At 52.9% G+C, this 19,587-nt stretch overlaps 7 protein-coding genes and 1 non-coding gene across 8 annotated transcripts; 5 read left to right on the forward strand and 3 right to left on the reverse strand.

Annotated features, from left to right (window-relative positions):
- Positions 1-5,374: 5,374 nt before the first annotated feature.
- Positions 5,375-8,376, forward strand: BX661DRAFT_188622 (uncharacterized protein). Its single transcript, XM_051537444.1, has 2 exons — positions 5,375-5,536; positions 5,665-8,376. Exons 1-2 carry the CDS (start codon positions 5,449-5,451, stop codon positions 8,271-8,273), a joined length of 2,697 nt encoding a protein of 898 aa, XP_051388877.1. The 5' UTR covers positions 5,375-5,448; the 3' UTR covers positions 8,274-8,376.
- A 701-nt stretch (positions 8,377-9,077) lies between these two features.
- Positions 9,078-9,422, forward strand: BX661DRAFT_146522 (PHD finger-like domain-containing protein 5A; the record flags this gene model as incomplete). The annotated part of the gene is made up of 1 exon (XM_051533175.1): positions 9,078-9,422. The coding sequence occupies one exon, from the start codon at positions 9,078-9,080 to the stop codon at positions 9,420-9,422; it is 345 nt and encodes a 114-aa protein (XP_051388878.1).
- A 1,575-nt stretch (positions 9,423-10,997) lies between these two features.
- On the forward strand, positions 10,998-12,329 carry BX661DRAFT_146510 (P-loop containing nucleoside triphosphate hydrolase protein; the record flags this gene model as incomplete). Its single annotated transcript, XM_051533174.1, has 1 exon — positions 10,998-12,329. The coding sequence occupies one exon, from the start codon at positions 10,998-11,000 to the stop codon at positions 12,327-12,329; it is 1,332 nt and encodes a 443-aa protein (XP_051388879.1).
- Positions 12,330-12,689: 360 nt separating this feature from the next.
- On the reverse strand, positions 12,690-13,678 carry BX661DRAFT_200799 (uncharacterized protein; the record flags this gene model as incomplete). The annotated part of the gene is made up of 2 exons (XM_051538450.1): positions 12,690-13,140; positions 13,170-13,678. 2 exons carry the CDS (start codon positions 13,676-13,678, stop codon positions 12,690-12,692), a joined length of 960 nt encoding a protein of 319 aa, XP_051388880.1.
- A 528-nt stretch (positions 13,679-14,206) lies between these two features.
- BX661DRAFT_t125 lies at positions 14,207-14,278 on the forward strand. The gene has a single exon. It is a non-coding gene; the product is annotated as a tRNA-Met (tRNA).
- Positions 14,279-16,099: 1,821 nt separating this feature from the next.
- BX661DRAFT_188628 (uncharacterized protein) lies at positions 16,100-17,049 on the forward strand. The gene is given in 4 exon segments (XM_051537445.1): positions 16,100-16,473; positions 16,485-16,559; positions 16,604-16,790; positions 16,813-17,049. The coding sequence occupies 4 exon segments, from the start codon at positions 16,267-16,269 to the stop codon at positions 17,022-17,024; spliced, it is 681 nt and encodes a 226-aa protein (XP_051388881.1). The 5' UTR covers positions 16,100-16,266; the 3' UTR covers positions 17,025-17,049.
- Positions 17,050-18,127, reverse strand: BX661DRAFT_188629 (ATP adenylyltransferase-domain-containing protein). The gene is made up of 2 exons (XM_051537446.1): positions 17,886-18,127; positions 17,050-17,844 (listed from the first exon to the last, which is right to left on the reverse strand). Exons 1-2 carry the CDS (start codon positions 18,056-18,058, stop codon positions 17,121-17,123), a joined length of 897 nt encoding a protein of 298 aa, XP_051388882.1. The 5' UTR covers positions 18,059-18,127; the 3' UTR covers positions 17,050-17,120.
- Positions 18,115-19,414, reverse strand: BX661DRAFT_188630 (oxidoreductase domain-containing protein). Its single transcript, XM_051537447.1, is given in 4 exon segments — positions 18,115-18,363; positions 18,429-18,530; positions 18,551-18,728; positions 18,740-19,414. 4 exon segments carry the CDS (start codon positions 19,330-19,332, stop codon positions 18,265-18,267), a joined length of 972 nt encoding a protein of 323 aa, XP_051388883.1. The 5' UTR covers positions 19,333-19,414; the 3' UTR covers positions 18,115-18,264.
- Positions 19,415-19,587: the final 173 nt, after the last annotated feature.

The following is a 19,587-nucleotide window of genomic DNA, read 5'->3' on the forward strand; positions in this document are numbered from 1 at the left end:
GTGCTACTGGCCCAGCGCTCTGACGACCCTGAGGACCTGGCGCCGGTATGCTACTTCTCACGGGCATTTGGAGGCATGCAAGGGAGGAAACACTCAACCTGGCGCGAGGCGTGCGCTGTGTACGAGGCTGTGAAGCACTTCTATGCGTACCTTGATGGGTGTGCAAACTTGAGGATCGAAACGGACTGCGGCACGGTGGTCTCGCTGTTCGCGCACAAGACCACCAATGACGCCGACCCCCTGGCGCAATTCAAGCTTGGCCTCAGCGAGCTTGGCATAAAGAAGCACATGATCGTCCACCGCCCTGGAGAACTGCAGCAGACCGCCGACTGGCTATCACGCGCAAAAGAGTTCCTGCGCCCGCAAAAGAAAAAGACACTGGGCAATGTAGATGATGATGAGGTAAACACCCTTGTCAACCCAGCGACCGAGACAGTTGGGGGCGAGTATGTCTACACAATTGGCGCCATGGATTTCGAGGGCGACCAATTCACACGCGAATCAAATGGCGAGAGGGTGGCCTATTGCATCGGGGCCTTTGCAGCAGTAACCCCAATCGTCTATGCCAATGGCGACGAGCCCGACGCACTTCCCAACGGCGGCACCATGAGGAACAACCCCATGACCGCCGCTGCCCCCATGCAAACTATAGCGGCCCGTACACGCTCAGCCAACCGAGCGCAGACCATCCAGCAGACCAAGCCCCAGCGCAAGGCAAGCAACCCCGTCCTCGGCCAGGCCACAATGCCGCAGACGGCCCATACAACGCCCCCTGTGAGCGGGGCTCGTAAGCGCGGCAGGCCACGGCGTGAGGGACAGACCATCACTGCGTCAACTTCACCCACACCCCCAGCAGACCTGCCTCGCAAGCGTGGCCGTCCCAGGCGTAAGCCAGTGGAGGCGCCAGCAGCAGCTACGGTGACTCCAGACGTACCACAGGCCAAATCCCCGGCAGCAGAGCCCCCAGTGGCGACGCGGCGTGGGCGCGGTAGACCCAGACGCAGTGCACAGACAACAGACATGGCACCCGAGCAGGAGCCGGCATTGCCGGTGGCGCTCAACACACCCGTCCGGCACAAGCGCGGCAGACTGAGGCATGCCGTACAGGGGGCAACAGTTACCCCTACCCCTGCGCCCGAGCCGACCCCTATGCCTGCACCCGACCCAGCTACTACCCTGCCCGTGGCGCCGACACCGGCATCCATGAGCCAGCAGTTCGCAAGAATCGCGTCTGCGCTAGAGGACTTACCGAATGTCGCGGACTTTCTGCACTGCCAGGATGACGATGCTGAGATCCAGTCCTGGATCAAGCTGTGCAAACAACGCGAGGCACTCAACGGTCCGACAACTCCCGAATACAATGTCGTCAGCAAGAAGGCCTTGCGTGACGGGCGATTGTACGCTCTGGCCCCCAGTGACACGCCCGGGCCAGTAGGCATGTGGGTGCCCATACTGACGCGTGAGGCGGCGCGAGACTTTGTACGCAAGGCACACCAGGCCCTGGCACACGCTGGGTACAAGCGGACCCTCGACTTCGTGCGCGAGCTGATTACATGTCCAGGCCTGGGCACAGTGGTAGAAAGTCTGACAAAGTGCTGTCACACCTGCCAGATGACAGCGATCCAGAAAAAGTCACACACACCCAAGATCATGTCGTACATTGCAAAGCCGCTCGAACATGTCTACATCGACTTGCTACACATTGGGGACAGAGGAGAAGCACCTCAGGATGCGTTAGTAGCAGTTGACAGTGCGAGCGGGTTCATGCAGATCTATGCAGTGGACGACACAACAACAGCAACACTCACCGATGTCCTTGAGAGCGAGTGGTTTGGCACCTACGGAAAGCCAAAATATCTCACGTCGGACAACGGCCCGCAGCTCGTGTCCCATGACTTTGAGGACTTCCTGAGCAGGGAGGGCGTGACGCACATCACAACCGCCCAGTACCATGCTCAGTCTGACTTGGCTGAGGCCGCAGTCAAGAAATTCAAGCAGTCATTGCGATGCTGTTTCACCGATCAGCCGGACGAGGAGGGCTGGACGCAGCACATCCCGCGCATTGTAGCTGCACACGCCTGTACGCGCTCGGAGGCCATCGCCAACACCCCGGCGGCAGTTTTCTTCGGCGAGCCTGCGGTGCGTGTAGCGACAGCATACGCCCAGTTCCCTGAGGGTGAGAGCCCCCCCAGTGAGGAGGAGATCACCGAGATGATACGTGAGCAAGCAGCTGAGCACCGCAAAATGGTCCGCCAGCGTGCCAACGCCAGGGACAACAGAGGCATCGACCCCATCTGGTTTGAGCCGGGTGAGTGGGTGACCTGCCGTGCACTCCCCAAGGCCAGCTCAGTGGCAGATCAGTTTGCACGCCGCCTGGGTCCGTTCCGAGTCGTGTCGCGGCACAAGACCTCCTACCACCTGGCCTATGCTGACGGCAAGCCCTTCCATCGCATTGTACCAGGCGACGCGATCACGCGGTACCACCATGGAGCCTCAGAACGGATCGCGGAGATCGCCCGCAGATCAGAGCCATCAGGCTCAGAGTGGACGGACTCAGAGTGGGCGACCAGCGAGTACGGGGACGGCGGCACGGGCCTCGGCGGGGGCAGCCCAGGGCCGTCGGCACCGCGCCCAAGAGCATACGCTCAAATGCCCGAAGCTAGGGCCCAAATGCTGATATCCCTCCCGTCGGACCCGGGCTACTCATGGCCGGAGACGCCGGCGGTTGGTTCCCCGCCCGAGTCACATGTACAGTTCATGGGCCAGGCCCACCCCAGGATATTCGCGCCCTGGCACCCAACCACACTCGAAGAGGAAGAGGAGGATGCCCCTCAAGTCGCTTTGGAGCCCGCACACATTAGGGTGGGACCATTCACACCACCCCCACAGTCGCCGGGCTCGCCGGACAGCATGGACAACAGCGAAGCAAGATCCTTCCTGACAGAGATCCGCCACCAGCCAGCAGGCAGACTAGAGGTCCCAACAGCCCAAGTGGTCGCTGAGGACGTATCCGAAATGGAGGATGATGGCGACGGCGACAGTACCGGGCCCTACGAGGGACTGCTTGCAAGAGCCGCTGAAGAGCCATATGTGGATGAGCATGACACTGAGAGTGAAGAAGAGGAAGAAGAAGAATACGTGAACGACAGCCGAGACGATAGCGAAGATGTGGCTGGCGGGGCTCTCGTTTCCGACGAGGACGGCAGCACAGCCCCAGAAGGCGAGGACGCTCAAGTCATGGGACACACGCGGGCCTACGATCAGGTGATTGTGACACGGCCCGCGGGTGCACTGCTGACCAGGAAACCGGCTCTGCCGACAGCTGAGATCGTGCCCGGCCGGCCGGTCAAGAGAAGTCGAGCGCTCACGGAGGCAGGCTCGGAGGACGTGCAGCACCACCCGGATGGCCGGGAGGCACTGCCCATATATGACCAGTCACCCTCCCCCCGAGCCGAGCCAGGCGGCTAAGGTCCGACGTATTCCACGAGCAGAATGAGACCGCCGCTGGCGACACTGGTCTTGACGTTTTTGTTGCGCAGACTGAAGATATGGAAGCAGATGTTGAGGTCGAGAACCGCGAAACAAGTTCCCACCTGCGCGCTGATCGATAGGACGCAAATTGGATAATGCAGGTGTAAATCAGGGAGGCATCACACTGATGCCCAAACATGCCCCCCATCCTGTAATGCACACGCATAAGCGTACACGCACGAAAACCACAACATCAACTTGCCAAGATACCGGTCTACTCGCAGAAGATCCAGTTCTCACCAACGGAGCGCACAATGGACAATGTGCACGACAAAGGCGACTGGGAACATATATAAGATGAGGCTGGCCCCTAGTAGTACTTTAGAAACATCAGTAATAAAACCTTTTATAAAATCACCCCTAACTTTTAACACTAGACAACTAGTGCTCCTCACACCCCCCTCTTACTATAACAATATGTTTTATCCATATTTTCTTGATTCATCTGCCTATTTTATCTTTTTTATTATTGGCACCACTTAAAATCACAGGAATTAACAGCAACAAGTTAATTTGTTGAGCATTAAAGTTGAATTTATAGCAATGCTTGTCCATGTATAAAACAATGGAAAAAATCATATTTAAAATCGAGTAAATATGCTAAAGCCCGATTTGGGCAAATGTACATATTTATTTTTGTTACTATTGCTGCTACTAATGTTATTGCAGTGTTTGCTGTTGACACTCCGAATTTGACCAAATCAAGCAATTACGTTGGCAGTATTGAGGGCGTGCACGTTGTCGCTGACCACATTGGCGTTTTGGTTGTTGGCAAACAGCGTGTTGTCATTGGAATTGGCAGCGTAAAAGTCGCGGTCAAATGCATTCACGGTGTTGGCCGCAAATGGAAAGCCGCCCCAGCCCCAGCCGCCGCCACACCCAATTCCACCGCAACCTCCCCAGCCGCCGCCGCAGCGCTTGGCCAGATGATCCCCAGTGGAATGATCGCGTCTGATAAACGGGAAGCCAGCGGTGCCAGCGACAGCAGCGCCGGTGGCAATTGCTGCGGTGTTCACAAACGGAAAGCCAGCAGTTCCGGCAATGGCAGCGCCAGTGGCAAAGCCAGTGGTCAATGGCCCGACAAAGCCAGTTCCAAAAAATCCGGGAGCACCAACAAATGGCAGAATCGGGCTGGCAGTGGCGCCAGGAGCAATAACAACAGCGGCAGCAAGGGCAGCAATAAAAGTGACAGCAGAGTTAGACATGTTTAAAAGTGATAATTGTATGTATGTATGCTTGTAAATGTGTGTTTGTAAGTGTATGAGGCAAGAGGATGTAGAACACTGAGTGTAATGTTTAACATTTTGAATTGTTAGTCCGGGCTGCTCTATATTTATACACTTTTTGTATGCACTCAATATTTTTATTATTTTATTTGAAAAACTACATATAAAAACATTTCACTGCATGTATGTTGGATCGCTCGATGTATCGAGTATCGCTGTTAAGTTACTGCGCTTGTTAGTGCTAAGTTTCTGATTGGATAAAAGTTTTTGCCAATGACTATGTCAACATAAAAATATAAAGGAAACGAACACGCAGAAAATTTTATTTGGTCAGTATGGAAATGTCAACACAGGTCTTGTCTATTTCGACTATTTTTTAGCAAGATTGAATTTCGCTCCACGTGTTATTATTTTGAATATGGACCAATCATGGATGAGATATGTTTTGAGCTCTCATTTACAAATCACGTACACCGTTCGCGTTGAATATATCAAAATCAAAAAATCAATGCCAATGCCAACGCGTGTATGTCGTCTATTTCTTGATTTCGCGATTTTCGGGTGCAAGAAAAATGAAACCGCTCGTCGCGTCCTGCGCACTTTTACATTGCGTTCGTTTTATTTTATTTTGCATTTATTTCAAATTCAAGCGACTGTTTTTTATTTCTTTACATTTTGATAATTTGGAAACATGACCTCCACCGACAATCACAATACTCCAAAGAAGAAAAAGACGGCGTCGCTCATGCACTTTTTCGGTCGCCTTGGCCCAAAACAAGGTTTGCATTTTTTTGCTTGAAGCAAATCCCAGTACACAGGAATTTCCAGTATTTGTGTTAAATTTAATGGTACTAATTCGACAAAGTAATCTTAAAAACCTGAATGTGCATTGAACCGTTCAAAATAGACGCCGAGGAAGCGCCATTGTTTGCTAGCAGCGACCAAGTCGACTCGGACTGTATGGTTATAGATACCACAGCACCAAAGAGGAGAAAAAAGAAGCAGCATCAGCAGCAGCAGCAGGCATTACCACCGCCAGAGACGGCTGAAGCGACGGACACACCAGCAAAGCCTGCCCGCCAGGACAGTTCTGCGGTATCTTTTAAAAATGGCAAGATCGCATTTTCCGAAAAGAAACTAGGGCTTGAAAGACACCCCTCGGTTGTCGCCGCAGTATTCAAATTCCATCAATTGATAGCGCAGCTGAAGCAGGAAAACAGAGACAGCCTTCCTCTGAGCACCATATCCGTAGAGCACCATACACTGATCGCCATGATGGTGCAGGAGAGGGATGTCACCATCGCCTCGCTAGTAAAGTCGATAGAGGCGCAACTATGTCCAGTGGTATTCGGCGCAGCCACTACTAGCAACTCTGACATTTTAGCACCGGGCACTGTCGAGTCTGCAATCGTGTCGATCGCCGATCACAAGAACTACGGTGTTCTTCTCGATGACCTAAAGACATGCTGCCAAATAGATCTTGGCGACGTTCCTAACAGCCTGTCGATACAGCGGTGGGAGGTGCGCGACCTATCGTTATTTCCAGAGGACGTGCGCGAGATCGTATTGAAGCGTCGCAGTGCCCGCGAAAACGCCCACTCTGAGTGCGTGCAGTGGTTCCGGTCACTCAATGCCGAGATACAAACCCAGATCCTAGCCGGCACACTAAAGAAACTCAAAATCAAAGCTCAGTCGACGGCGGCAGCAGCAACAGCGACAGTAGAAGAAGCTGCAGCAGTACCGATGACTGGGCAGTCCCTCAACAGCACTGACACTGTGGTCGAAGTGACAGCGACAGGAAACAAGCCCGGGCTTCCAACATCTCCAAAAAAGCAGCCACACAATTCGCACCTGTTGCGAGGCCAACAGAGCTTGCAAAGCTTTTTCACTAAAGACAGGGGGGCGGAAAAGACCAAGCGGCAGACTGTGGCATCTCACGAGACGGGGGGCAAGAGCTACTACGCGACTGTGTTTTTGCCATTCCATGTCAGGATTAACACTGCGATGTTTTGGTACCAGCCGTCGCCGACGTTTGAACCCAGCCGCATTGACGCAGTGTTGGGTGCCGCACCTTCCGGGCAGATTGTTTGCAACCGCCGCGGCGATTCGGAAATGCGGGCGTACCTAAACGAGTTTGCGGCTTGCCCACGAAAGTTTGTTGCTCGTCCTGTTCCAGCCATACCTGTCAGCGACGGCTTTGAACTGGACGAGGCTGAGCTTTACCAGTGGCGACTCCGGCAGATGCCCATGAAGCTGATTCATTTTCATGGCAGCCGGCGCCCGGCGTACTGGGGCACGTGGAGTCGCCAGCTGCGCAATGTCAGCGGACGGCGACCATTTGCACAGGACACTTCCGAGCTGGACTACGATGTTGACAGCGACGCAGAGTGGGAGGACGATGAGGGCGAGGGCGAGGATCTGCACAGCGAAGATGATGAAGACAATGATGATGATGAAGACGACGAGGACGATGACGACGACGAAGATGACGAGGACTTTGACGAAGAAAATGGCTTTATCGTTGGGGATAATGCCCCCCGATCACACTTTGGCATGCACGAGCAAGCTGATACAGGTAGCCAGAGCGATGGCGACGACGACGACTCCGATTCTGAAAGCGACTCAGAATTTGTTTCCGAGGACGAGGTCATTGAAGAAATCGACGCCAGTGAGGAAGTATGTGCCGGCGATATGGATGTCGACGAGCCCGCAGAGTGCGCCGATGGCGCCGAGGAGCTCTCGATTATCAAGACAGTTCGCTCGCGGCGCAAGGTTTCTTTCGAAGAGCGGCCGCAAAACCAAACTGACCTGCACGCCGATCCACAGCCGCGCCAACGCCAACGTCGGCGGCAACGCGTGCAGCTACTTACACCTGTCATCATTGGGCTGGTGTGGGATGAAATCAACTATGCAGATCTTGACAATGCAGGCAAATACGGCATGCTAGCCGCACTGGCAGTAACTCCAATTGAAACCACGCTGCCACTGCATATCAGCACTAATCCCGGCGACATTCAGCCCACTCGACAGAAAGAGAGCGCAAGCAAAGTAGACAACCCGACAGCCCCCCTTCCTCGCAAGGGAAATGAGGTCAGCGACAAGGATTTTTTTGCCCTGGTCAGCGTTGTGCACGGGTCGTCCCTCGGAGTGTTGCGCCTAGTCGAAGAGCTAAAGGCACAGATTCCGCACGCTTCAAAGGCACATATCGAGCGCCTGATACACGAGCACGCTGTCAAGGAAAAGCGCCCGCCAACAACTCGCCCACTGTGGTATGTCAGCGCAGAACTGGTTCAGCAGGCCCAGGCGGCCCGCCAGTCCAATGAAGATGCGGCGGGGATGGAGGTAGAGGCGGTGGTTGCGGAAAAGAAGTGCAAGCCTGATTTAGTTGGCGGTGCTGGGGACACCCGGCCTGTCGGTCGGCATGTAGGCAGGTCGACCGACCAGACTGATGACTCGGCGCTTGCAGAGAATGCGGCAAAGCGTCAGCGGATAGACGGGTCAACATGCGAGGCCTAAAAATGCAGTCAACCCATATGCAAAGTGTGCGCGAGCATTTGACCCTAGCCTTTTTTTTAAAAACTTTTTTTACAGGATAGAGAATCGACCACGCATTGCTTTATTCATTTTTCCTGACCTGACTAAATTGCTGAACACTCATTATTTTATTGTCGGTTTACTTTCGATGCCTCTTCCTGGGCTGAGTACTGGCTATCTGAAGCCACCACTGCCGCAGCTGGGCAAAACACGGCGCCAAAAGAACCCCCTTCAGCCATCCAAGGAGCAGCTCGATGGTAGTAGCGAAGTTGTGTTTCCCGGCCCCTTTAGCTCGGCATACAGCACCGTCGACACCATTCCGCTGGACCAGGCGGCAGCCGAGTACAGACAGGTGCTGAGCGGGATTCGCGAGTACAAGAAAAACTCTGTTGTAATCGGAAAGAGGGCATCAGACATGCCTCAGAGCAGTACTGGGGCTGCGGATGTTGAGTTTGTCTCGAGAGCTTCGAGTTCCGGCAGCTTCTACAGCGACGATGAGTAAGCTGTGTGCGACTAAAATTTTTGTATATTTATTATTAATGTCACGAGGTTTGGCATGTAATAGTCAGGTCTGGACAATTGCCGACTTTCAAGAATAATTTTTTGTTGCGTCGATTACCCACCCACCCTGTTTGATTGTATGCTGCGGATCGTTTTGTATTCAAGTTTCAGTAAGCTATTTTTATTTTTAAAAAAGAACAATACTTTTGGTATTTATATCGTATCTACGCCGAAAGCAATACCTTTTTCACTCCACTTCACTCCACGCGCGCGTACATTTAGCAAATGGCCAGACACCACCATGACCTCATGTTTTGCCGGCAGTTGTCGGGCATCGCGATTGGCAGGCTGTGCGAGAAATGCGACGGCAAGTGCGTGATTTGTGACTCGCTAGTGCGGCCGCAAAAAACTGTTCACATCTGCGACGAGTGCAACTACGGCAGCTTCCAGGGTAGGTGCATAATATGCAGCGGCAAGGGAATATCGGACGCATTCTATTGCAGTGAGTGCGTGGACCTTGAGAAAGACCGTGACGGCTGCCCAAAGATTATCAACGTCGGTACCGCCCGGACTGATCTCTTCTACGAGCAGAAGAAGTACGGGTTCAAAAAGGACAACTTTGCGGGTTAAAATTATGTAGTTGATTTTTGTGTTTGGATATTAGTGCAGCAAATTTGATCACATACATTTGCAGATCAGATTAGTATTTGTTTACATTTATATTTTTCTGTTGGTTGTGGAAAGCAACCAAGCCTGGCACTCTGCAGAGTGCCGCCTTGACAAAAAACATAAAAAAAGAGGAAGAGGAGGGCCAGTTGAAACAGGTTGTCGCTCTTTTATTAATTTCCCCCCTTTTCTTCTCTTTATTCTTCTTGTTTTCAACTTTTGTTCATTCAATTATAAATTTTAAAAATACACAATAGTTTGCACTTGAATCGATATATTTATAATCGCTCTATCTACCGTCAAATTTGCTAAAATAAAGAGAGGAACAGACATGGTAAGTGGGCAACAGCAGTTTTTTATTTACCCCTTCTTTTTTGTTTACAAAAAATTTTCGACAGTGCAGCTGCCAATAATAAACCTTAAGTTTGATTTTTAAGTATTTAGGCGACAGGACTACGCATACCCGGGTCGATGCTGAGACCGCCTAGCAAGATAGGCGGGTTTACGAGCGCGTCGGCCAGCAGCGCAAACACGAAAGGTGGCGCGCCTAACGGCAAGCGCAGGGTGCCCGGAGACGCAGATGAGCCCGGTGCTCATGCGGCGTCGTTGGCAGAGCTGAACGATATGGGCCAGGCCCGCCAGCTTAAAATTCCGTCCTCCAGGCTTACAAAGCCAAGCGGCGCAGAAACAATTCTCACTGGGCGGAGATCGTCACAGGGATTCACAGTGACACCCAAGCAGAATGGCGCTGCAGCAAAGCTCCCCCCTGTCGCTGGTGCCGGCATTCGTGTCGCGCCGAGAAAGCCTGGCATGGCTGGCGCGCCAACTAGACTGGCTCCGAACAGGACTTCGACCACTCGAGGGCGCGTGAACGTGGGCAGGGCTGGGGTCATGCCGCCCAGGAGTGCCGTTCCGCCCTCGGATAGCGTCAAGCGCAGACGCCTCGACGCACCGGCCGCAATGAAGCCAAAGCCGGCCGCTGCAGGGAATGGCGCTGGCAGGGTGATGCAAGAGACCGACAATGGCATTGTCAGCAGCTCCAGGATCGAGCTGAATAGCGTTTTTGATGAGGACGACGACGACGACGACGAGGACATTGCGCTGGGGCCGCCGCCAGCCATCCACAATCGCCCCGAGAGCGACATCAACGGGCGGCTCAAGGACCTGGAGGAGTTCTCAAAGTACATGATCATGAAGAACAGGACGGCGCGCAAATCAAAGAAGCTCCTCAGCGTCGAGCTTGAGCATAACAGCACGCAGGTCACCCAGCTCGAGTTTGACAAGAGCATTCTGACCACAAAGCTAGAGACGGCGGAAAAGCAGCTTCAGACGTTGCAGGAGACCGCTGCCGAGCGCCAGCGCTTGCTGCAGAGCGAGAGGCGCGCGCACGAGGACGCGCTGGATGACATCCAGCGCAAGTTTAAGCGCCAGGAGGAGCAGCTGCTGGACGAGCAGCGTGCGCTCAAAAAGAGCATTTCCGACCTCCAAGACTTGCTCGAGTCGACGCAGGCGCGGCTAAAGGCAAAGAAGGAGGAGTGCATGCGTCTTGAGAACACGGTCTCCAAGCAGGCAAGCGACCAGCTGGAGATCGAGAGCGGCAGCCGCACCCTCAAGGCCAAGGCAGAGCGGCTCGAGGATATTCTCAGCGAGCGCGAGATCCACATTGCCGAGCTCGAGGAGGCGCTGGCGTCGCGCAACTGCGACGTCTCGGAGCTTGAGGCCAAGCTGCGCACCGAGGAGACAACGCGGCGCCGGCTGCACAACACAGTCCAGGAGCTCAAGGGCAACATCCGCGTCTTCTGCCGCGTGCGGCCGCTGGTGGGCGAGGAGAAGGCCATGGCCGGTGCGCTGCCGCTTTCGTTCCCAGAGTGCGAGGAGAAGAACGAGATCGAGCTTTCGCAGTCCAGCGAGAACGCGCTCGGCAAGACCACGGCCAGGGCGTTCCCCTTCAAGTTCGACCGCGTGTTCGCGCCCGACTCGACGCAGGACCTTGTGTTCGACGAGGTCTCGCAGCTGATCCAGTCGGCGCTTGATGGGTACCCGGTATGCATCTTTGCCTACGGGCAAACGGGCAGCGGCAAGACGCACACGATGCAGGGCCCGGACGCCATTACGTCGGCCAGGCCCGAACGCAAGATCCTGGGCATCATCCCGCGCGCCGTCCAGCAGATATACGACAACACGAGCAAGCTGGCCGAGCGCGGGTGGGAGTATACGCTCGAGGGCCAGTTTTTGGAGATCTACAACGAGACGCTGCAGGACCTGCTCGTGCCGGCAGGCCACAGCGCGCAGCAGGGCGGCGACAGGCAGGCCAGGCTCGAGATCTACCAGGACAGCGAGGGCCATACGCGCGTCAAGAACATAACCACGGTCGCGGTCGACAGCGCCGAGCGCGTGCACTGGCTGCTGGCGCGGGCAGCTGAGAACCGCACCGTCGCGGCAACGAACTGCAACGAGCGCTCTTCGCGGTCGCATAGTGTGTTTACGCTGTACCTGCGCGGCAAGAACATGCTGACCGGCGAGTCGTCGTCGGGTGTGCTCAACCTCATTGACTTAGCTGGGTCAGAGCGGCTGTCCAGCTCGGGGTCCAAGGGCGACCGCCTCAAGGAGACGCAGGCCATCAACAAGTCGCTGTCCAGCCTCGGCGACGTGATCGCGGCGCTGGCCAAGGGCAGCCGCCACGTGCCGTACCGCAACTCGAAGCTCACGCACCTGCTGCAGGAGTCTCTGGGCGGCAACTCCAAGACGCTCATGTTTGTGTGCGTCAACCCCAGCCCCGCCAGCGCGCAGGAGTCGCTGTGCTCGCTGCAGTTCGCGACCAAGGTCAACTCGTGCCAGATCGGCACTGCCAAGCGCCAGGCCGCTGCGTGAGCCCCGCCGCACAGCTTTTCCCAACTAATCTCGATTCGTTTCTGTCAATATTTAACATTTTCCCACTGCATTTAATAGCCGGGCGGAACCGCTATTTCGCAACGCGGCTGAACCCATTCTCAACACGTGGTCTGAGTAATCAGCAAGGGAAGCGAGCGGGTGATGGCGACCTGTTCTCTATCAAAATTGTCTATATATTTAGCGCATGCCATGATGCAATGCCGCCGGAAAGAGTGCTGTGGGTGCAAGTGCAATCAAGCACAATGGGACAAGCGTAATAAGGGGGGTTTTGTACAAAATAACAGCGCCTTGTCAAAGGAAGGAGTCAAGGGGAATGAACCGTGGTTACATGGTGCAGGCTCAGCGTAGCCGCCCGCGGTTGCCGCATACTTCGCACGGCGGCGGCGGTCCACCGTACTGCCGTTCCAACTCGCGGCCCGCCGGCAACTCTTGCGCCCCAGCATTGCGGAAGTACGACCGGCCGGTGCAGTGGGGGCACAGCGCCCCAAGGCCCGGGATGCTGTGCGCGTACGCGGGCGTGGTGCTGCTGCCGCCGCCGCCGCCGCCGCGTGAAAAGGGGTGCTGATGCTGCTGCGCAGCGTGGCTGCTGTAGCTGCTGAGGTGCGGCGTCAGCATGTCCTCCAAAAAGCCCAGGAGTGACGATTGAGATGGTCGCGCCAACTGGCCTCTGGCCGCTACGCCCATTGGGCAGGAGCACTGTGTCCTGGACCCCAGCCACCCTGTGTTCCTGCATGCTGGGCAATTGACGGTGACTACTGCTGTGTGAGGCATGCCCGGGTATCCGGCGGTGCTGCCGTGCCTAGCCGGCCAGCTGCTCACCAGGGCGTCCGGGCGGTGTCGCTGCTGCCAGTGTCTGCCAACTGTCCCGGGCCCTGGAAAACGCGCGCTGTTGTCGGTGCATCTCGCAGCGTCGAGTAGCTGACCGTGCCGTCTGTCGGGCCGGGCGGTGCATGCGAAAAGACAGCTGTTGTTATGGGCTGGTGAAGCTGCATCGGCGACGGCTGCATGTGTGGCGTTAGGTGCAGCGCCGTCTCCATCTGCTCGTAGCCGGCGTTCAGCCGCTGCGGCAGCCGTGGGTTGACAGGCATTGGCCCTGCCGCCACATCGGCCCGTCTGGGCGGCACCAGCGGGGCGTTGTCGCCGCCATAAAAATTGCGTGTGTGCTGGCTGCGCGGGTCCGACGGGTTGAAAACTATGTGCGGTGCCTGGGCCCTTACTATCGGCGCGCCGGCGCCGGCGTCTATCGACTGTTCCTCTGGCCGCGGAAACGGCGTGTATGTGGGCGGAGCCTCTTCATCCATGAACGACAAGCGGTTTGCGGTCGCCATCATCGACGAATTGTGTGATTGTGTATGTTTTAAGGCGGGATTTTATTGTAAATTTCGCAATTGAAGAGTTAACAAAGACAGAAAGAAAATTGCAAACGTTGACAAACCCTTTTTTCATTCATCATTGTGAAATTAATCTCATCCGCATGCAGCCTTGGCGGCGAAGCCATCTATTATTGGCTTGACTCATCATTTCCGATGCGGAGGTGAGAAAAAGCGGTGAGCCCCATCCTGCATGGGGCGATTTGCCTGGAAGAGACGCATCATTCGTTTTAAAAACCGCGAGTGCATGTGACACGCGCCCGCTCAGCAGCTGAGCGCCAATGCATTTATCCACAACATGCCACTGATTTATAAACACTTGCGACAAGAACTGGTTATATTTTGTTTTATTAACTTTTTAACAACCAACCTCACCACCATAAAAAAGTTGCAATCATATAAACAATTTTGCTAGTACTACTACTTTTGTAAGAACACTATATTCAAGAGTTGGTTGATTAGCTTGTCTAATCTACTCCAGCACAAAGCACCTTGGCGCAGAGGAAGCGCGCAGGGCTCATAACCCTGAGGTCCCAAGATCGAAACTTGGAGGTGCTAGCTTTTTGCCAATATTAAATTTTTTGTTGGGTAACGATATGCCTGAGCTCAGAGCACTTTGTAGCGCAAAATATTTTGTTTTCGATTTACTTCACTTCACTTCAATTGTTCAAAACAATTCAGTCTTGTTCTTTTATTGTGAATGGTGATGCGCGTTACACATACAGAAAGCAACAGTATAAGTAGTAGCAGCAGTAGTAGTAGTAGTAGCAACAGTGCTTTAAAGTTTGTAATTGTCTTTTAGTAAAGAAAGCTTACAAATAAAGACAAACCAGCATCTTTACTTCTCTGGTTCCATTTAGCTGCGCGCTTGTCAATGGTCTGCCAACTAGCATTTGGTTCCAGCCTACTATCAGACTATGTCTACGTTCAATTTGAGCTACTGTTATATATATCTCTACACAGTAACTGGCATTTAGTTTAGAGTGAATTTATCTACCTGCGGTGCTTTTCTCTAGCAAGTGGCTCCAATACTGTCGGTTTTTATTCAAAACTGCCGTTTTCTGAATTCCAATAAATTGGACATCATGCGCCTGTCAAACAAAACTTTTTGAGACCTTATACAATCACAGTTATCTACACATTTACTCTCAACAACCGCCATTCTTTTTTATCGACAACTCTTTCGTCCAGTAAATTCACTGCCCAATCAACCATGCGTGTCATCTTCCTTGTCGCTCTTTTTGCGCTGCCGTCTCTGCTGCTCCCGCCAGGTTTGCTCCGGATGAAGGCGTCCTCAGCGGTCTTTTGAATGCGCTCTCTGATACCACAGGCGGCCTCGGCGTCACCATCAACAGGCTGACCAACGATCTTGGCCAGGGCCCTAAGTAAATTGTTTATGTTACTACTTTAGAACTGGTTTCTAACAGTTTGAGCTAATGGATCCCATCGTTTCCATGATGGGCCCGTTGTTATAACTAAATAAATATATATCCAAAAAGTTTAACTTGTAAATGAGCTTTACACAAGTGAATGCGGGCTAATAACATGACAGCTTTGCGTGGAATGCGCGTGATTCAACGTGATGTTTTTTGGTGCTGGTGACTAGCTGCACTATGTCATTTTCAAAAAAATTTAACGAGTGCCACTGTAGTTGTGGCGTATTGCGCGTGCTATTGTTTGACATGATTGTGGTGGAGTTGCAGTGTCTGCGTATATCTTATAGATTGTTATGATTTGAAAACAACAAAGCCCCATTTGGGCTGATGGCATTGTGCTTGGGGGACTGCCATTGTTTGGCGCTTCTTTAGATTGCGCATTTTCAGTTTTAATATGATACACAGGGATTATTTAGGCGGCGTTGTGCGTTTTTGGAGCGTTAGTTTACTCTTGTGGTGTTAACTTTTAGGCCAACAAAAAACATATACATAAATAAAATATAGGAAGCGTATTAAAATTCAAATTCAAAATCATCAACAATCTTTCATTGATAATAATGTTGTTGCGTATAGCAGCTGCCATGGCCAAAAAATGAGGGCAATGTCGACAATGCTAAAATGTCGGGTTTTAGGGATCTCTTTAATAAATAAAATATTTAGCTGCCATTATTCGAGATATTTCACATTATAACAACCACTTGTATTTATGTATTGTCTTGGTTATAAAATATGGCTGGCTTGGGCTTATGTTTTGCATTTCAAATTGAATGGGCATACTAATGACAAGAACAAACGGGATGACCTGCCCACACCTGCTTGAACATGCAACGCTGGCGACACAATTGGGAGCAGCGAATTATTTAGCGTCCGTTTAAACTAGAAAAGTGTGAACATTCAACATACAAATGTTTGCGCTGTCATTTTTACGTTTATAAACTAGAAAGCTCGCTCTTTGAATTTTGCCTCGAGTTCCTTATAGAGCCTCGCTTCTTTTTATATTCATACATATTCGCAACTATAACCGCCATACACCTTTTCTTCACACATCTCATTTTCCTTTGTTAACCAAGCACCCTTTAGTCAGCACCTCCTCCGTCAATCATTTTCACTATGCGTACTGCTTCTCTCGCCGTTTTCTTTACCGCTGCCGTTGTGTCTGCAGCTCCACTCGCTGTCAGACAGACAATTGTCGGCCAGCCTGACTCTGGGAGCGACATGGTCAATGGGCCCACGGCAATTAACACCCCCCTCGTCAACAACGGCGAGCTGAAGGACTCGTCTCTTGATTCAAGCACGTCGTTTAATGGTGCCGTCATTGTGAACCCGAGAATAACAAATTCGTAAACCACAACGAAAACTTCAACCTTTACGACAATGTTTTTTCCAACCCCGAAGTCAACATGGTAACTGGCACGTGGGCAGAGCGGTTGTTGGCAATGACAACGAGGTCTTCTCCGCTGTTTCAGCCGGTGCCCATCCGGGTCTTTGGTTCAAGCGGCAGGCCTCTGTCGATGCTGGCAATGTTAACGCGCCGGCTGCAGTCAGTGACACGACCTTCAACAGCGGCGCTCTTCGGGAGGGCACTGCGGAATCCGGCGTTTCTTTGGATGGCGCATACATTCCCAACGCAGTTGGTAACTCGGTGACTCAGCTCAGCGACAACACCGAAATTTCGGGCAACGAGTTTGTCAACCGAATTTAATACGGCTTCCAACAACAATGGCCCGACAATGGCCGGTAACGACAACGTGCTTATCCCAATCAACAACCAAGGCATGATCCTCAATCTGGACTCGAGCTTCTTTGCGAGCCGGGACGCTCAGCAGCGGGCTCTGATTAGCAGTTTCACTCGCCCGAGGTTTTTCTAGTCGCGAGTTTTAAATATTGCTGCTGTTGCTAAACATTTAATAGTTGTTTATCTTTTAAAACATTCAATCGCAATAAAAGCTTCAAAAACATTACATTCAGGCAAAGGTTTGAGTGGCACTGCTTGCATTTGGGAGTGCAGGGTGTCCGACGTTGGCCAAGAGGTTCAAAACGCCCAGCTGCTTGACAAGGTCCAATTCTGCGGTTGTTTTGCATAAAACTAGCCCGGCAAACCCAAGCGAGTTAATTGATATGCCCTTCCAGCTGTTGCAGCGCCGGGGAAACAGCATGAGCGCGGTGGATGTCAGTATCATATTGTATGACGCGCTTTCGCTGTAAGCACTCATCAACTCCTTGAGCGCCGCGGAGTACGCAGCAGCCAGCCCAGACGGCGAGGCGCAACTCGAGTCAAGGCGGACGCCAAAGTGTGCAAACGGGAGATCGCGGGACACGTGTGTATGGCCCAGCTCGGGTGTAGACCGCATCCACATGCTCACTGTCGGAGGCGCGTCAAGATATTCGGGCATTGGCAGTAATTGCATATGCTTGTGCGGCTGGCTGGCGCCAGACTCCTCGCCCGAATTGTAAAATACTATCTGCGGCCGCGATAGGCTGCTGGTAGTGGCCAGCACTGCAGCAAAGTCGGACTCTGTCAGTGGCTCGCCTTGCTGCCTGAACTCGGCGGTCGTGATTAGAAGGTGGTATGGGACCACGCAGTACTTGTTCAGCAGCAGCTGGTGCGAGCCACACAGGCCCTTGACATGCAGCCTCTGATCGAACGGCAAAAACGGGTTGACAAAGTCACTCGACATAAGCTTTTCCCTGGCTTACTGCTGGGCTTCTTGGCCAGCGCCGGTACGTACCGCACTTCGAAATTAACATCCTGCTCTGTTTGCAGGCTAACTGTGGACTCTGTGAACAAAAGAGCACCTTGGGCAATGGCGTCGGCATAGCGAGCTTGGACGAGTGTGTCGAGTGGGGTTTTGGCCATTGTAGTCGCCAGTTTCGTTGCTGCTGCCTTTGCCATCGATTGCATTAAATGAGCGGCCTGCGGATAAAAGCTTAATAGACTATATTATGAAATATATATAACCATGACCAAAAGTAGGACAAAAATTAGTGGGAAAAAATATGTAATTCTGGGTGAGAGATCCTACTCGCCTTATGTACGGCCGACAACCGCATTAATGGGCGGGTACACGTGCATTGTTTTGTTCAGAGCGTGCAACGCTGAGAACGGCTTTAGAATGGAAGTGACTTGCGCTCAGCACTGCTCTGCTTGGCCAGCTCGATGATACGGATGACGTTGGCAGCCTGTTCGGGCGTGACAATGAGCCCGGCCTCGCCACGGATGGCAGCAGCCACGTTGTTGTAGTATGCCGCGTAGTTGCCGTCGTCGGTGTCACTGTGCCGCGCACGTGCAGCTCGGGGTAGATCTCGGAATCGATAGTTCCAAACTGCTCCTTCTTGTCTTTGCCGTACTCTGAATTGGCTGGTGTGACGCCCTCCTGAGCTGATCTTCCTGAACATCCAGACCGTATTTGGTAAAAGTTCCGCGCATTCCCAGCACTGTGAAGCGCGGGGGCTTGTCACGCACTAGCATCCCTGCGCGGCACAGGGCCTTGAAGTTTTTTGACGGGTAGTCAAGAACAACCAAGAACGAGTCGTCGGGTGCGCCCTCGATCTTGCGCTCATTGCGCACCATCCTGTTATAAACTCGGGCACGCCGACCAGATCGACAATCTGGTCAAACAAGTGTGCCCCCAGGTCATACAGAATGCCGCTTCCCGGGAAGTCGGCCACTTCGCGCCAGGCGTTCTGCTTTTTAAAGGCGCGGAAGCGGTCAAAGCGGCTCTCTATCTCAACAACCTCACCCAGCGCATTGTTGGCCATCAGCCGCTTGACCGTCAAGTAGTCGCCATCCCAGCGCCTGTTTTGGAACACGCTCAGCACGTTTCCAGTCTCTTTCGAGATGCAGGCCAGATCGCGGGCCTCTGCCTCAGTGACGGTGAATGGCTTTTCAACCACGCAGTTCTTCCCGGCGAGCAAGGTCTGCTTGACGTAAGAGACGTGCGTGTCGTTAGGTGTGGTAATGATAACCAGACTAATGTCCGGTATGGCCAGCAATTCGTCGATGTTGCTAACCACCTGCACCTGCGGGTACAGCCTCTTGCTCTGGGCCGCATGGCGCTCGACCACCGCGACCAGCTCGTAGTTGGAGTTTGAGGCGATCAGCGGGCAGTGGAAGACGCGGGCCGACATGCCAAAGCCCACGACCCCGACCTTGATACGTGTGTTTTGCGATGCCATTTTTTGCTATTATTTATTTTTTACAATAACATTAGGTAGTGCGAAAAAAGCAAAATGATGAGAGAATACACTGTAAGCAATCCTATTTGAGATGATAGCGATGGCAAAAACTATCCACCGTCCCAATTCTGGCCCTTGCTATCAATAAAATAAGAAAATAAACAAACTTGCGTGCTCGCTTGCTGACAACGGCTAACCCTTAACCTAAAACCGAAAAGTTATTTTGTCCAACTAAATCATGCTGCTGCTGATAAC

Source organism: Kickxella alabastrina, assembly GCF_025024165.1.
Source record: "Kickxella alabastrina strain RSA 675 chromosome Unknown BX661scaffold_32, whole genome shotgun sequence".
In the NCBI taxonomy this organism is placed as follows: Eukaryota; Fungi; Kickxellomycota; class Kickxellomycetes; order Kickxellales; family Kickxellaceae; genus Kickxella; species Kickxella alabastrina.